This window comes from Ctenopharyngodon idella, chromosome 12 (assembly GCF_019924925.1).
Source record: "Ctenopharyngodon idella isolate HZGC_01 chromosome 12, HZGC01, whole genome shotgun sequence".
NCBI classification, from domain to species: Eukaryota; Metazoa; Chordata; class Actinopteri; order Cypriniformes; family Xenocyprididae; genus Ctenopharyngodon; species Ctenopharyngodon idella.
In genome coordinates this window covers 27,862,434-27,880,908 of record NC_067231.1, presented here as the reverse complement: position 1 = coordinate 27,880,908, position 18,475 = coordinate 27,862,434, and the positions used below count along the sequence as shown (strand labels likewise).

The 18,475-nt window shown below is 36.4% G+C and overlaps 1 protein-coding gene across 4 annotated transcripts in view; it reads left to right on the top strand.

Annotated features, from left to right (window-relative positions):
* Window positions 1-18,475, top strand: part of dock1 (dedicator of cytokinesis 1) — a 245,850-nt gene that overhangs the window by 57,746 nt on the left and 169,629 nt on the right. For all 4 annotated transcript variants that reach the window (XM_051913758.1, XM_051913756.1, XM_051913757.1 and 1 more), the window contains exons 17-23: window positions 3,164-3,267; window positions 3,823-4,003; window positions 9,208-9,305; window positions 15,072-15,161; window positions 15,552-15,652; window positions 15,750-15,878; window positions 17,888-17,996. In XM_051913758.1, coding sequence (XP_051769718.1) covers window positions 3,164-3,267; window positions 3,823-4,003; window positions 9,208-9,305; window positions 15,072-15,161; window positions 15,552-15,652; window positions 15,750-15,878; window positions 17,888-17,996 — 812 coding nt within the window. The remainder of the gene's footprint in view (window positions 1-3,163; window positions 3,268-3,822; window positions 4,004-9,207; window positions 9,306-15,071; window positions 15,162-15,551; window positions 15,653-15,749; window positions 15,879-17,887; window positions 17,997-18,475) is intronic.

Genomic DNA, 18,475 nt, shown 5'->3' with positions numbered 1-18,475 from the left:
AAAATTCAGCTTTGGTCACAGAAATAAATTACATTTTAAAATGTATTCAAATAGAAAATTATTATTTTAAATTGTAATATTTCACAATATTACTGTTTTTATTGTATTTTTGATCAAATAAATGCAGCCTTGGTGTGCAAAAGAGACTTCTTTCAAAAACATCAAAACATCTGTTTCATTTCTGTTCATATCCAGTTCAGATGAATTATTTTAGACCAATTCAGATTTAGTTCAGTTATAGTTAATTGGATTTACATGATTAACAAGGGTTGAAATGCTGGCATTAATTTCAGACTGAATTCAGATCAGATCAGATTCAGTTCATTTCGTTCATATTTAGTTATTTAGTTCAGTCCAATTGAAAGAGTTTTAATGGTCAGTTGTACTTTGAAATAGGGATTTCCGTTATCATCTGAGCTTTTAAATACTGGCATTAAAATCTGTTTCCTCAAACAGATTGATGCTGACAGGCAGTCAAATGTCAGGGAGAATCAGTTGTCGGGATCTTCATCCCTGTCGTACCCCACATGTCTGCCTGTCTGTCTCTTTCTTTCTGATTAAATTTTGAACGTAAAAACATAAAATCTCATCTCCTCCTGGTTGATTCTGTCTGTTACCGCCAGAGGCTTTCTGCGGTGTAAAGACCTGCTTCCCTCAATCCTTTTGTCTTGGCACTGCAGTGATGATGATGATGGTGGTGGTCATCTCATGACCTTTCAACATTTCCTACTCTCTGTCAGCAGGTACTGTGTTGGTACGGATGCAGACGATTTTGAGTTTGGAGGTTCAAGTGTTTGTGTGGTTTTTTCATAGGTTGATGTTGACATTTCCATTTGGAGTGAAGTATCTCAGGGATGTTTATTTTCTGTCAGTTTCAGAGAGAGACTACTGAATCTCTTGATGAAGCACACAGGCTCTCAGTGGTGTTGTCTGACTGAAATATGCTAGATACAGTTAGAGCCACTCTGATCTAGACCAGTATGTTTGATACAGCTGTCGATGTTATGAAAAGAGTAAAAGCAATTAAAGCTGCAAGCAGCGATGAAAGGGCCCTCGCACCCATGCCACCGCCACACGGTGGCTGTAGGAAAACAGAGGTGGGCAATATGTATTTAAGTATGTAAATATAGGAGGACTATGTCAAAGTCATTTGTATTTGCCATGCTTCCTCATGCTACCAACTGGCGGCGCTATGACTATAACTAAATTTTGGTGTGTAGATGTGTTCAGGTCAGGGCACTTATCAAACATGAAGTTTGGGACAGATTGGACATTGTATGTTTGAGTTACAACAACTTCCTCTTTCATGACGATAATAGCTTGCTTTAGCACTCAGCTAAGTGTTGCTAGCATGATTTAGAATGTTTCTAGCATGTTTAGGACTCAATTGCATATGTTAGTATGTTGTTAGTAGTGCATCATCATTCCTGTTGCAAGTGGCGCTATTACTATAACTGAATATGGGCATGGACATGTGTTCAGGCCAGGACTCTTATCAAGCGTGTGAAGTTTGGGGCAGATTGGGCATTGTATGCCTGAGTTACAACAACTTCCTGTTTCATGGCGTTAATCGCATACATTAGCACTTAGCCAAGTGTTGCATGATTTAACGTGTTTCTAGTATGTTTGGTACTCCGTGGCATATACAAATGTGTTTCTGGGAGTGAATTACAGTGCAAAGCATGCCGTTTCCTGTTGCCAGCAGGTGGCGCTATGACTAACTGAATATTGCCATGTAGATGTCTTATAAAACGTGAAGTTTGGGGCAGATCGGACATTGTATGCCTGAGTTACAATAACTTCCTGTTTCATGGCGAAACATCGAACTTTGTCAGGCCGCCACGGACACTCCCTTCAGCGAAAACTCAAGAACTTCGCAATTTAATGTCGCAAGGTCCTTTAGATTAGACTGACCAAATATGATGTTGAAAGCTCTAGGAGGAGTTCGTTAAAGTACAACGTCTGGAAATGCCAAAAACAGCAAAAATTGTGCAGAGAAAATTCAAAATATCTCACTTCCTGTTGGGTTTTCAGATTTTGCTCCCAGGGACATTTTTGTAGGTATTGGGCTGTTACATCTGTCTACCGAATTTCATACTTGTACGTGAAACGTAATGCGAAGGGCCCTTAATTGAAATTTTGTAGGTGGTGCTATTGAGCCATTTTGCCACACCTAATTCTGAAACCCATTTCAGACATATATTTTCACCACTTCTGATGCATGTGCAAAGTTTCATGAGTTTTCGAGCATGTTTAGGCCCTCAAAAATGCGATTCATTTTGGAGAAAAAGAATAATTGACTGAGCAATTAAAATAGGGTCCTCACACCATCGGTGCTCGGGCCCTAACAAGTCAAAATAAGCAGATTCAAACTCAAGTGTTTTGTTTTTCAAAAATGTTACCTTCTCTCACTCCCGCCCGCAGTACGTCCATGATATTTCCATGAAATACTTTTAAGTTAGGCCGCCTAGCAACAACCTACACATCCCAGCATAAATGTTCCCAATACATGATTTGTTATTAAAGCATCTACATTCACAAACAACAAGTATAGGCTACTACATGCGTGATTTGGCATGGCAGAAAGCGTGAGAAGAGCGTTCCCTTTATAATCACTAAAAAGCTGTCACTCTTTTTAGTTAATCTAATCTAAATTTCATCTAAAGGTCCGTTATAATCAATGAAGCTGACTGTGCAATGAATCTCATAATGTCTGTTGTTATAATGAGAGGGTTCGCGAGCGTGCAGAACTCGGCACTGAACAAAACCTTTTGACCTGTGAGTGGTATCATTTTATTCTCTCGCAACCCGTACACACGAGTGTCTTATCGCCCGCATTTGCACTCACCCATCAAATCTTGTCCCATGCCAAACTCTGGGTCCCCGTGAGAGTGCAGGCCTCTAACTCAAGCGGTTTCATGATTCTCTTCCACTCCCTTCCTTAGTTTCAGTTTTGATTCAGGTCTGATTCATATCCAGTTTGTTCATTTCAGGTTCAAAATGGTTCCAATTGTTTTATTTTATTGCCCTGACTCTTTTTAGTGCAGTGTTCGTTTTAATGCATGTAAAGAACAAAGTAACATTGTTTAGAGGTCAACTACTGATACTTAATAATAATAATAATAATAATAATAAATAAATATGCAATGTTCTTTCTCTGCAGGCAAGGATAAATCAGAGAAAAACTTTGCTCTGTCGTTTGTCAAGCTGATGAGGTATGACGGCACGACGCTGAGGGACGGAGAACACGATCTCATCGTCTATAAGGTGAAACCAATACAATCACCACTCTACAATGCAGTGATCTCAAAGCGCACACACATACACCGAGATGTGAGTTGTGTACTAATGCTGCTTGTCCTAGCTTGTCTCTTTTAACCTTTGACCCCACATCACAATGTAATCATTATGCAATTAAGCTTTGTTCGTGTATTCAATCTCTTCACATCTGCATATTAAATAGCTTCATTAATGCAGAATGTCGCCTGGTCAAATCCTTTCTTGAGCTGTGCAAATTATCCCTCCTACAAATCATCACTTTACCACTGATGTGATATTGGTTTTGAATGCTTGAGCAAATCTGACTATGGAAAAAGTAAAATCAAATATAGTACAGTAAAGAAAATCTATTGTTTTTTTGTATTTTTGTTTTGTTATTTTAGTTCATCCAAACAGCACAAACTCTTGTGAATCACTGAAGGCATTCTTCAGTCTTGTGCTGGTTGTTGTGTTGTGTTGTACTCATAACTATGTTTTTTTTTTTTTTTTTTTTTTTTTTTTTTTTTTGTGTGTGTGTGTGTGTGTATGTTTCTCTATTTGTAGGCAGAAGCCAAGAAATTGGAGGACTCCACCATGTACCTGAGCTTGGCCTCCACCAAACCGGAGATGGAAGAAAGAAATCCATCGTCAGGGAAGAACACGCAGAATCTTGGCAGCTTCACCATCAGCAAAGACTCGTTTCAGATCTCAACGCTGGTGTGCTCCACCAAGCTCACACAGAACGGTGAGACATGTCGACTCGCATCATTTCCCGATCAATTCCCTTTGCTTTCTCCCCATCATTTCCTCTCGTTTATCTACTCATTTATCAGTGAAAGTGGCCACAAGGCCTCAAATACAATAAATAGTGCTGACTATATAGTCAGCACTATTTATTGTATTTGTGGCCTTATGGCCACTTTCACTCAACCTACACATCCCATGGAACTAAAAATTATTCAGACATGTTTTGCTTAAGTGTTATCTGACAGAATTAAGATTCATTTTTTCTGACACAATTTAACTCTGAGATCTTGTCATATTTTATTACCATTTTTTTTAAACTATAGTGAATAAACTGTATTAATGAATGAAATGTTCAAGGTGTCTGAATAAATTTTGGTTTGACTGTAAATATTTATATTTGTTTATTTCCGTTTTTTTTTTTTTTTTTTTTTTTTTTTTCATCAACTTAAACTAAATAAAAATGAGAAATGTTGCAGCTGGGAAAAAAATGTATGTCTTTATAAAAATGTACTCATATACTCTAATATTTAAGTATTTAGTCAATAGTATTTAAGTACATTTTTAGAAAGATTACAAAAACAGTATTTTCATTTAGAATAACAAGGAATGATCAGGAATGTCTAACAAGCAAGTAAATAGGGTAAGTTTTGATTACACGTTAACATCTTTGTTTTGTGATTTGAAGACGACGCATCATGTGTCCGATTGGCAGCTGTGAGGAAGTACAGATGCGGGAAGATTATTACAGTCGGATCACATACAGGATGCAGTGAAGTCCACTGCAGTCCTGACGCAATCGCTCCTTTACTCCCTCCTCTCCTCTTTAAGCATGCGTTTGTTGCTCTATGAATCTTACAGAAACTGCTTACCCATCAGCCTTTGCTCATGGTGTAGCGGCAGGCATGAATATGTGCGGCGGACGGGTTCATGACTGGAGAGCACTGCAGTAGTAAATCTGATGAGGGAGTTTAAAATACTGCGGGAACTTAAAATCAGAGATAGAGATTGCATGGGGGAGCGTATAGTCAATGAAAATAAATGATACAGAATAAAAGAAAGAAATGAGTCCAGTGTTTCTTTCATCGATTTATCTGCAGTGCCATAGCAAACAAAGTTATATTGCATCTGAGTTGTGAGCTTGACCGTGATAAACCAGCTGGTTAACACAACAAAATGCAAAGACAATAAATGGATTTTAAATTTAGTTGTCTTCTAGTGGCAAATGATTAATTTGAGTCGTTTGTCAATGAATCTTACAGAAAGAAACTCAGATTTTGAATCAGTCTGACGAATATCAGAGCGGTTAACATGAGTTAACATGAGACTCGCTTAATGTGACATTCATGTGATATGTATTTTTTACCGTCCCTGATTCAACATTTGCATGAGTTTGGGTGCGGGCCTACATGTTTATCCAACCAGTGGCAGACAAATGGAGTGTTTAGAAAAAACCCTCATTAGTTTTGCAGATTCATTTAGTGATGCTAGTGGTGCAGACACATTTTGGTTTTAAAATGTTACAAAAATAGTGTTAATATTATCATTAAAAAAAATAGAAATCTTTTGTAACATTATAAATGTCTTTACTGTCACTTTTGATCAATTTATTGCATCCTTGCTAAATAAAATTATTAATTTATTTAAAAAAAAAAAACCTTACTGACCCCATTTTGGTATAATTTATGGAAGGGCCATCATAGAAAGTTTTAGTTGCATGATTAATTTTTTGAGCGTGTTTAAATGAATGATAGTGCCTCAGTCTCAGCCTCAGATAGACGTTGTAAATGACGCATGATTCAGATACATGCGTCTGCTGAGTGATTCAGGGTCAAACGCGGCTGGAATGCAGAGCAGCCAAGCGTTAGTGATGAAACCATTAAGATTGAGATGCGTGAAGTCACATCAGAGAGCATACTGGCCCTGTGACTGCAAAATATATGTGAAAGGATGAGATGGAGTGAAATCGGCATCAGAAATAGCCGTGGCTAGTGCATGTGCTTCAGACCAGAGCAGGTGTGAGGAGGAGACGGACCACTGGATGAAAAATGAATGAGAGAACGTGCAGCGTTTATTATAAATCGAAGTCCTGACGTTTAGAATACATGCTTGAGTAAATGCTGAATCCAAGATGGTGGGTGAGCTCTTTATGGTGTGTTTAAGCTGGTAATGCACATTTTTGCGTGGACAGATGTCCCTGTTTTTCAAGGATAGTCCCGGTTTTTAGTGTCCTGTGTTTTATTTTATTTTATTTTATTATGTTTTTTGATTTAGTTTAAGTTAATATCCCTGAAATAAATGCAGGGATGCAAACCAAACCCATCATAGATGACATATAACAATACTACTACTACTACTACTACTACTACTAATAATAATAACAATAAAAAATTGGAAAGCATACGAAAATATATCGTCCCCTTTTTTTTAATTCATAAATAATTACAAGTAAGATTTCACTGATATTTGTACCACTGATCTAGAAAATGTTTCCCATTCCCAGTCTCTTCTTTTTCTCCCTCTAATAAGTAGTGAGAAATAAGCGCACTATCATTACACTTCACAACAGTTGCTGATCTTTGATGTAAATCAGCTTGTGCTTCTGAGACACTTTGAGACACTTAAAACCGGAGCTAGCAAACACTTGACTGCCGTCAGAATGCCAAGATGTTTTCTGCTCTAATTTCAAAGCTCCCCTGCTACACGAAGACACAAGCGGCGTGAAGCATTGATACGCCTCGCGGTATGCAGCGTGCATGTGTGATCTGAGAGGTTTATAGGCCATCTTTATCCCCACCGGACGACAAAATAATTCCTCTCACATAGCGTGTTATGAGGCAGTCCGTGCTTGCGAATTGATTACAGAGGTGCTAACGACTTGCGTGACTATTAGCGTGTGGTTTTACGCGACCCCTGAGCCACGGGGGCAGTTTAGACGGTGCTTTAATGAAGACCTTTGTCAAAAATCTGAGTTCGGCAGGTAGCAGGCGAGGTAATGAGGTCACTAAGGATTCGTCAGACGGAAGACATTAGCATATAAACACAGGTTTTTATTGTTGTAGACCACAGAAGCCCTTTTCCCCCTGTGAGGCCTTGTCTGTCAATGCCGACTTTGTTTTCTGGAGACATTATATGTTGACAAAGTAAAATATAGGCTGTTAATCACACACACATTAGCATATCAAGCCACTGAATCCCACCGTTCTGCTACACCAACTGTTTCTTGTTTCTATGGAAGCTTGTTTCCGCCTCTGAATAAAAAATTTAAAAGATTGACTTTTTTCTCAGAATTGCGTGATATAAACTTGTAATTCAGTCTTTATTCCCCTCAGAATTGCGAGTTTATATCTCAATTCTGAGAAAAGAAGTCAGAATTGCGAGATGATAACTTGCAATTCTGACTTTTTTTCTGGCAATTCTAGTTTATCTCGTAAACTTGCAATTGTGAGAAAAAGTTGCAATTGTCTTATTTTTTTATTTTGTGGCGGAAACAAGCTTCCATAGGTTTCTGTATCATCATTGCAGGTAGAAATCAATTTAAACTGCTGCAACGCTGGTGAACGTGTTTCAGAGTGTCTGTTTGACTCTTTCTTTTTTGCATCCTGTTTTGTGAAGTACATGTTCTAGATGACTGAAGACCAATCTGAACACAGAAACCTCTCTTTACCAGTAAGAGCGAGGGATGAGTCGTTTTTAATAAAGAATGGCAGCACCGCTCTCCTTTCCCATGGCCTGACAGCTCTTTCTGTCTCTGATTCTCTCTCTTTCTCTGAAGTTGTTTTTATTAAACCCACAGGCTGGGGTTGTAAATGTTGGGATCTTTAACTCTCTGAAACGTCTCCCCCACAGCCACACTTCCTGCTGATGTGATATGATGATATGAAATCACAGTCTCTGCTGTTCTTCTTCTCACATCCTCTTTCTTATTTTATTATGCAGCACACTGGAGTACTTGATTCTGATTGGGCAATTTTGGCATACTGTGCTCAAATATATTTGTTTAATTAATTTTTAACCACATAATTGATCATTATCCCAGGAAACCGTTTGTGTTAGGGTCCTGATTACCTGTTAGGGTTTAATTATTATGTGATAACGACCGGTTGACTCTGCATTGAACTGACTTGATATTAAATATTATTTGGCCAAGACAATGTTAAATGTAGGCTTCCTTTTTGATTTATTTTTAGTTTTTGTAATAAAAAATATTTATAGATTTACATAATGGTTGAGTAATTGTATTAATAGTTTTCGTCTTGTATACAATTTATAAATAGAATATTTTATATATAAATTGCGTTATAAATAAAATGCAATCTAAGTTTCTAAATTATACATTTACTCTCATTGTCATTTAACATTTAATAATATTTAATAAAGCAGTTGTATATAAATTCAATTATTTGTAGTTTTATTTACAAACTTTATAATAATAAGTATAATTTAGATGTATTATGTAAAATATTTGTTACATATATTTAATTATTTGTGTATATATAACAATGAAAAATGATGTATACTTAGACCACGGTTTGTGTCAATCTCTCTCTATGACGGCCCTTCAATACTCAAACCCTGGAAGCGCCTTGTCTCGCCACATTACGTCATTTCACATTGGTTTTCAAATGCTTGCTGGAATTCCTCGTTTAAGGTTAAAAAGTCAGTCACTCCTGTTGCCATGACGATCACCATGGGTGCTACTGAAACAGTGTTGAGAGTTCCCAAGGGAACCATCTGAACTGTGAAACTCTCCATATCATACAGGTGCCAAGCGGCACAATCCACATGAGTGTTTCCCAGTGCATCATCGCTTTAACAGCTTATTCACGTGTGATTCATCCAGTAAAGAAAGAGGCAAATTAAGAATCATTTAAAGAGCTTTTGTGACCTCATGAATCATTACTGGTCATTCCCTTTGGCTAGTCCATGAACTCTGATTGATAAACTGCTTAATAGGTTCATATTTGCCCAGATTTCCATTTTCATCTATCTTTTTCACCAACAACAACAACCTTTAACTGAGGTAGAATTAATTTTACCCACAGCCTGTTGTGACTTATGGCTTTATCAGCCAGGCTGAGAGCTGTCTGATGTCTGTTTCGGCTCTATGTACTAATGAATGTTTAATGTCCAGGTTAGAGAGGTGAGTGTACTAATGCTGTTTTTTTTTTTTCTTTTTTCTTTTTTTTCCTTTCTCTCCTGTAGTTGATCTCCTGGGGCTACTGAAGTGGAGGTCCAACACTAGTTTACTACAGCAAAACCTGCGTCACCTGATGAAAGTGGAAGGAGGGGAGGTGGTCAAGGTGTGTATAAATCATCTGATGGAAAGAAAAACAAACTCACAGCTTTCATTCAGACTGCCATCTGGATTCATGCAGAAACACATGCTACTAATGTAAATGTTTGAAGTTGTTGTGGAGACTTGCGCTTTGATTTGTGATATGAAATTATGAATGAACTCTCTGCTGTACTTCAAAAGCTTTTTGCTTATTAGCTTTTTTTTTTTGTAAGGCAACCAGCACAAAAAATGCTGAGATATTTATAGAAATTGCATTTCCGAAAGTGTTTTCAATATGGTGTATGGTTGGGGCTGTGAAATTTTAGTAATGCAGTATATTAATAGCAAAGGTTTCTCACTGTTTGCACACAACAACCAACATATTGTGCGACCAGTTGTAGTCTGATTTGAACAAATGATTCTTATGGACTGGTTCCTTTCATGAATGGGCCAGAATGCATCATGTATCAGTCTCAGTTATCACTTTGACTCACTCAATCAAGTCACTCACTCACTCACTCACTCACTCACTCACTCACTCACTCAAGTCACTTACTCACTAGGTGCGTCCCAATTTGCGTACTTATGCACTATTCTATGACGTTTTTAAGTACAAATAGTGCGAGTAGTGCGTTCACACAGAAAATTCCAAAAAGAAAAAGTGCACTTTAAATAGCCGGATGATGCACTAAATTAACAGAAAAAAACGAAGCGTGGAATGTTGGACACTTCATGCACTCAGCTGTCGCAGCTTTAATTACGTTGTCGAGGGGTAGGGTTGATCAGACACCAATGTTTAATGACAAAATAAACTTATAAAATTCATACAATACATGGATGAGTACGTAGTGCAGAAGTGCATAGTGTAAAGTGCGTCATTTGGGACACAACTACTCACTCACTCAATCAAGTCACTCAGTTAATCACTCACTCACTCATGTCGCTCAATATCGCGCTCACTCATTCACTCAGTCAAGTTGCTTACTAACTCACTCACTCATTCTTTCAATCAAGTCGCTCACTCACTCACTCATTCATTCAATCAAGTCGCTCACTCACTCATTCAATCAAGTCGTTCACTTACTCACTCAAGTCACTCACTCAAACAAGTCTCTCACAAACTTGCTCGCTCACGCAATCAAGTCGCTCGCTCACGCAATCAAGTCGCTCGCTCACGCAATCAAGTCGCTCGCTCACGCAATCAAGTCGCTCGCTCACGCAATCAAGTCGCTCGCTCACTCAAGTGGCTCACTAACTCGCTCACTCACGTAAAGTCGCTCACTCACTCACTCACTCAATCCACTCACTCACTTGGCCACTCACTCACTCAATCAAGTTGCTCGCTCAATTAATCGCTCGCTCAATTAATCGCTCGCTCAATTAATCACTCACTCACTCAGCCACTCACTCACTCACTCACTCACTCACTCACTCACTCACTCACTCACTCACTCACTCACTCACTCACTCACTCACTCACTCACTCAATTCAATTCATATTGCTTTATTGGCATGACATATTTAGGTACATATTGCCAAAGCATTGCATAAAGCAAAACAAAAACAAATAAAAAACAAACATACAAATAAGAACATATATAAAATGCATTCATATATATATATATATATATACATACACTCAGGGATAATATGCTGTATTTGACAGTACAGTGACTCTCTTAAGGTTGTGTATTTATCACAGTGGAGGAGGAAGAACTCAATCAGTCAATCAATCAATCAGTCAATCAATCAGTCTGCCAACTCAAGTCATTATCAGGTCCAAGTCTTGTACTTAAAATTTTCATAGTCAAGTTAAACCTGGAAATAAAATAAAAAATATACAATAAAATAAAAAATAAAAGAATAAATAAAAGATAAATAAAATAAAAATGAATAAAATAAAATAAAAATAATTTTTAGATCATTCAAAATAATTTCAAATAAACAGTTTGTTGGATTAACCCTGGTACTAACCTTATGGCTTGTGAGATTTATATCAACCTATTTACTGACTGGTTATTGTTAGAATTTTGTTAATAAATGGTACTTAAATAATATAAACCGTTTAGAGTGTTATATTCACATGGCTAAGTTTATGTAGATTATAATTTAAAACCCCTCTAAAATAAGACAGAGCTCTGTTGATTTCTATGACTTTTTCCTCACGGATCATGTGTTTTGTATGCCAGTTTGCTCCTGAAGGCATTGTGATTTCTCTTGCCGCTGTTAAGGCAAACACACCCGAGCTGTCAGCGGCTTAGAGAGAAAGATGGAGGCAGAGATGTTCTGTGCTGTAAATGTCCCCTTAACCTCCCTGTAACATATTTTGCAGCCTTTCTGCCATGTCTCTACCACATAAATATAAAACGTCCAGCCAGAACGATAGTGGCAGGTGTTTCAGACTGCAGATCGCTGGTTTATTTTCATTTGGTAATGCTTTACACTAAAGTTAAGTTGGTTTACATTAGGCATTTCATTAGGTAGCATATATATATATATATATATATATATATATATATATATATATATATATATATATATATATATATATATATATAAATAAAAAATCATTATTTTATTTATTTGTTTTTAATAATGTTTTCCCAAATTTCCTTGTCCTCTTAGGATGTTTTGGCAGAAGGTTTCATCCTTCAAATGGCAGACAATAATTAAACCAGGCATAAAAGTTTTTTCTTTAAATGTTGCAGTGCCCTTGAATCATTCCCACAGATGTTTTCTTCAGTGCATTTACAGTGAAGTGAGTGATCCATGCCATTGGGTAGATTTTGAAGAAACTCCTGTCAGGAGCACAAAGACGATTGCGCAGCATTATTATGTTGTCCTCACAGCTTTAATGCGGCATGTCTGCACTGTCCGCAGAAATTCAATTTCAAACTTGGCAGTTATAGGAAGGTGTTTTAGCACACAGCGTGAGGAAAGTACATAATCATGTTGAGTGGGACGCCTGCTGGAAACATTAAGGGGGAAGTCTTTCTTTCTCTCATTCTCTGTGGTGAATTATTCACTTTGTTTCTGGCCAATAAATGAACTGCCACGTGTGATCTGTGTGTGTGTGTGTGTATGTGTATATGTATGTATGTGTGTATAATATAATATATATATATATATATATATATATATATATATATATATATATATATATATATATATATATATATATATATATATATAATATTTATATAATATTTATATAATATTTATTTTAGTGCTGTCAATCGATTAAAAAAAAAAACTCGATTAATCACAGTTTTTTTCTGAGGTTAATCACAATGAATCGCAATTAAAAACACTTAAGTTTTTATACATTTTTAATATATTTTATAATGTAATAATTTTACAGTTAATCTCTCAATTAAAACAGCACAAAGAAACAACATGAAGACAGTATATTTTAAATACTGGTTTAATGGCATCTTTTTATGAATGAAGGCCAGTATCCCTGATACTAATACTGCTACTGATGTCTCGATGAAATTAATTTTTTTCCCCAATTTTAAACATGAATTATAGCCATTCAACATTACAGTGTAATTGAAAGCTATATCATTTTTTACATCTATTAGGCTTCAAAAATATAACAACTTTTAATTTAAGTGAACTTATAACAATCCTCACATAAACCCATAATAAATGTCATATTTACCTGTGCCCTTCCTATGTCTAACAGAGAGGAAAAATACAGAAATTGAATAACTAACCAAACAGTCTGCACTGCATAATTTTATAGCCTAAATTAAATATAGATAATGATTATTAAAGCTACAAAAGTTCTTTTAGTCAACAGCAGTGATTAATTTTCTCTGTTACCTTTGCCTCCATTGACAGCAAGATAATAAACACAGTTCATGTGACTACAGTGGTTCAACCTTAATGTTATGAAGCGACAAGAATACTCTTTGTGCGCCAAAAAAACAAAATAACGACTTTATTTAACAATATCTAGTGATGGGCGATTTCAAAACACTGCTTCATGAAGCTTTACGAATCTTTTGTTTCGAATCAGTGGTTCGGAGTGTGTATCAAACTGCCAGTCACGTGATTTCAGTAAACAAGGCTTCGTTATGTCATAAGTGTTTCGAAACATTTTGAAATTTCAGTGGTTTACATGACTTTGGCAGTTTGATACACGCTCCGAGCCACTGATTCGAAACAAAAGATTCGTAAAGCTTCGAAGCTTCATGAAGCAGTGTTTTGAAATCGCCCATCACTAGATATTGTTGAATTTTACTTATAACTTTACCTATACATTTACTTATAAGTTGTATTTGTTAACATTAGTTAATGCAGTTAACTAATAACTAATTAGTTATTTTTAACTGTTAACATAGATTAATAAATAAACAAATGTATTGCTCATTGTTAGTTCATGTTAATGAATACATTAACTAATGTTAATAAATGAGACCTTATTGTAAAGTGTTACCAAAGAACCTTATGAGAGTGTGTTCATGTTATAATATCATCTGTTACCTGCACCGTGAAGCGTCTCTCTGTCCTTTTCATTAGAATAATGCTCTCTCTCTTCCTCCATCCCCTGCACTTTTTTTTTTTTTTTGATTGCTTTCTGATTTATGTGTACACCTTATGTGATCGGTGGCATCTTTAACATGCCGAATCTCATCTCAGACTGAAGACAGATTTATGAGCATTATAGACCTTCGACGTCCTGCATCTGTTGCGACTTGTTCTGTCCTGAATATATGCGGCACCTTCAGTGCTGTTAGTGTGAGCATTTATTTATTCCCCTCAAGGGCACATTCTTCCTCTCTTTGCAGTGATTGTAACTAAAGGCCATGCAGCAGATGTGCCAAACACTGCTCTAAAAACACAAACACTCGTGCTCAGAGAATTTCAGCATTGAAATGTTTTCACACTGAATATGTTACTGCAGTGTCTGTGCGATTGTGTTTACATCGTGCTTATAAAAAGATCCCTGATAACACTTTCTAGAAACCTGTTTTCATAATGCCATATAATACACATTTCTTGCTTATATATTTTGTTCTCAGGCAAAGTACATGAAATAACAAATATTATAAAGGTTTTGTGCATTAGTGGTGTTTTTCCACTCATTTTTGCTTTGTGTCAGGGGTCTCAATGGTTCAAATATATAGTTTTTTGAATTCAGACAATCGTCACTTTTGGTTGGTATCGTGATTTGCTTGCATCGTGCAGTCAGTTAAATATTTATTTATTTATTTAATTGCATTTTTATCCCCGTTTGTATCTTTGTCCATCTAGTATTTTCTCATTTTTATTGAATTAATATAATAATCCAGCTACTCATATGGACAGAGAACCAGTCACAGCTATATAATTTTTTTTTTAAAGTATAACCTTGATTTATTATGACTGTTAGACTGAGAACATGCCATTTTCTAAATGCTCTATGACTTTGAGAAATAATATAGATATAACTTGGATAAAATGATGATGCATTCAGTGAAAAGAAAGCGATCAGAGTGAATGAATGTGTTGTTTGAGTGTTTGAATTGTAGGCACATATAGGCGCCTGTATAGCTCGATCGGAGCTGTAATTCTCTTCCTGCCGTGATGTCCTTGGTCGATTGTCATTGAGCATCAACTGAATGACAGCAGACATTAAAGTGGACAGCATGTGGTTTAGATTGAAAGTCTATGAAGCTGACAGCTTTTCACATTTCCTCTCTTTCAGTAAATGTTCCAGAGCTTTTAAAATCACAGAAACACAGACACACGCCATACTGTGACGGTCAATTTCGTTTTGTAATCTCTCCCTGTGTGTGTTCAGTTTCTGCAGGATACTTTGGACGCCCTCTTCAACATTATGATGGAGAACTCGGACAGTGAAACATTTGATACTCTTGTGTTTGATGCTCTGGTAAGATTGTCATGGTCTGTGCTTCAAATATGCACAAACTCAAATAAAGTATGGATGCTATTTTTGGGATTTTGTTTTAAATATCACATTTGATTAGTAAACCCAACTTTTATAATTGATAATGATAACAAAGCGCTGTTATTAGAAGAGATATTATTAGTATTATTAACACCCTAACATTTAATATTTTAGTTTTGAAAGGCTATATATATATATATATATATATATATATATAACAGTACTTCTACTAAACATTCATTTTTTTAAATATTTAAGAATAATTAATTTATATTAATGCTAATAGTTATTTTTCAAATATTTAATATTAATGTTTTAATATGCATGTTTTTTTTTAATATATACAAACCTTTCTTCTTCTGGTTCTGAAAGGTCTTCATAATTGGACTGATCGCAGACAGGAAGTTCCATCATTTCAATCCGGTTCTGGAGACCTACATCCGCAAGCACTTCAGCGCCACCCTTGCTTACACGTGAGTAGGAACTGAAGGAATGCTTTCATGCTGCTGTCTCTGTGTTAGTGAGTGCTTTGTTTTTATTTGTAACACTGTGTGTGTGGATATTTTTCAGAAAGCTGACAAAAGTCCTGAAGAATTATGTGGATAATGCGGAGAAGCTCGCGGAGCAGCTGCTGAAAGCTCTGAAGGCTTTGGATTACATCTTCAAATTCATCGTGAGGTCCCGGGTTCTCTTCAACCAGTACGTTCTTCCTTCACATTCATATCTCATGTTTTATTTTTTTCATCCTAAATTTGAGTTAAGCGTATCGCACCCAAACTAGCTTTAGCAGTAAATACTAAGAGCATAATTTCCATTGGTGGCCATTAAGAAATATATTATATTATATTATATTATATTATATTATATTATAATAAGTGGCAAAAAATAATAAATGACGGCGTATCCAACATATACTCAAACTTTGTTTTATTTCCTCCTTCGTAAAATCGGTTTCCCAGCCAATAAGCTGCAGTTAAGGCTAAGAAATGTGACAGTTTGATTTAATGGGCCGATCTGAAATGCCACACCTTTATCAAACTGAAGTGCCCTTGTTTCCTGACGGATGGAGGATGTGTTTGAGGCAGGCAGGAAGTGGAATGGGCAGCGGTGCTGATTTAGGGAGATGGAGGACATGTTGAGTAATGACTCAGGCTAAATTAAGTTCAGCTCTGGTGATTAGCTTGTTGTCTGCGGGTGAAGTATATGATGGTGTCTCTCAGGCCCGTCTGAGGAGAGGATCTCGGTCTCTTAACTACCTGAACGTTCAGAGCACCTGACACCACAGACCTCTGTGAAAGACACTAATGAGGAGAGTCTGATCTGATTTACTTTGGTTCTCACTCACAGACTTAACCTGCTCCTGGTGTTCATGAATTCATGCCAAACCCGACCGCACACGTCTTATAGCTGGAGATCCGCTAGACAGGGCTTTAGACTGCAATAAATATGATGAGAAATATGACAAAAATGAAATTATTATGATACGATTGAGTAGCTATTGATGTCAGACTGGAAAACTGCATCTATATGAAGTTTCATCAAATATTCATCAGTTTCAATGTTTGCTGCAGCCTTGTTCAGCATCTCATTCAACTGATTCTTATAACCTTTTTAAAGCACAAGTTGATTAATTACGATTAATCACATCCAAAATAAAAAGTTTATTTTGGATATGTGTGTGTGTGCTGTGTATATTTATTATGTATATAGAAACACACACACATGTATATATTTACGAAGTGTGTGTGTGTGTGTGTGTGTGTATGTGTATATATATAATCGGTTGACAGCACTAATTTATTTATTTATTTCGGTTGCTGATTTAAGTCAATAACTTACGACTTTGAAAAAAAAATAAAATTCTTTTTTTTTTTTTTGCATTGTCCTTTTCATAACAGATTTCTCTCAACATAATGTCATTACTGTAATTAATATGTTTTTTTTCATAAAATGAGCATAAACTACAAGACAGTACAATTTTTGTTCTTTTATTACAATGAGATCATTATTTTTTCGTGTTTTTGTATCTTTTTTCTTATTTTTTTTTATTGATTTTGGGATGAAATATTCGTGAGATTGTTCTTAAACTTTAAAAAATATTTAATATTAATGGAATTCTACCATATGTCCCTTGTATGGTTGTAATTTATGGGTATAAAGCACTTCAAAATAATTAATGGTGAAGAATATTTCAATATATTTGACAGGCCATTAGTTACTGTAAGTGTGTGTGTGTTTTGATGGAGGTCTGGTCTAATGTAAATGCTTTGGATGAGGGCAAGAATGTCTGACTTGAGAGCACAGAAAGTCAGGTAGGGCTAATCACATCAGCAAAGGCCGCGTTTAATGAATGCGTGAACGCGGGAATTCTCCTGGTGTTTGTGTGGATCTTTGGAGCGATGCCGAAAAGGCCCGTCAGCTCTCTGCCCTTCAAACTAGATTACGGGGCAATTCATCAGTCTGATCAGCCTGTAATCAGGAGCTAGTTTAGAGGTGCCAGTGAACAGGTGGGTGTGTGTGTGTGTGTGTGTGTGTGGAGTTTGATACATTGTTTTTGATGTGGATTTGTATGGCTCCGGCTAGTTTGATGTCATGGATTTGCATACCAAACACATGTAGACCGGTCTGTTGCCTCTCTGATGATTTAGATGAAATGATTTTCACTGCCCAAGCCCCTGATCATCTGCTGTTTGTGTGCTTTCCTTCAGGCTCTACGAGAACAAAGGCGAGAGTGATTTCATGGAGTCCCTGAGGAATCTCTTTGCTTCTTTTAACGCCATGATGAACAGCAGTGCTGAGGGGACCGGCGGGGTGAAGGTGAGACCGCTTCAGGAACCGGTTTCTGATGAGCTGAACATTTAAACGCTGTATTAGTAGAGCATAAAGTTAAGCAAAAATGAAAGTTCAGTCATTTACACATCTGTCGTTCCTTGTGTGACATTACTTTACACATATAACACAAAAGATGATGTTTCTGAGAATGTTCACGCTGCTCTTTTACATACAATGAAGGCCTACAAATGACATAGCAACATCATAACAGTAGACCATATGACTACCAGATGTGCGCTGCATTTCCAGTCTTATGAAGTGTAATTTGTTCACCTCTAGTGTTTGAAAATAATGACTGTTTTCAAACCTGCTATTAGTCATTTAAACGGGATAGCCCCACCCCAAACTCACACCATTGTGTGTATATATAGCTAATGTGAGGAAAAATCTGAAATTTAAATCATTACTCATTAATCATTATTCAAAATTGATGCATCACTGCCAGCTAATATCTAGTCTATCAT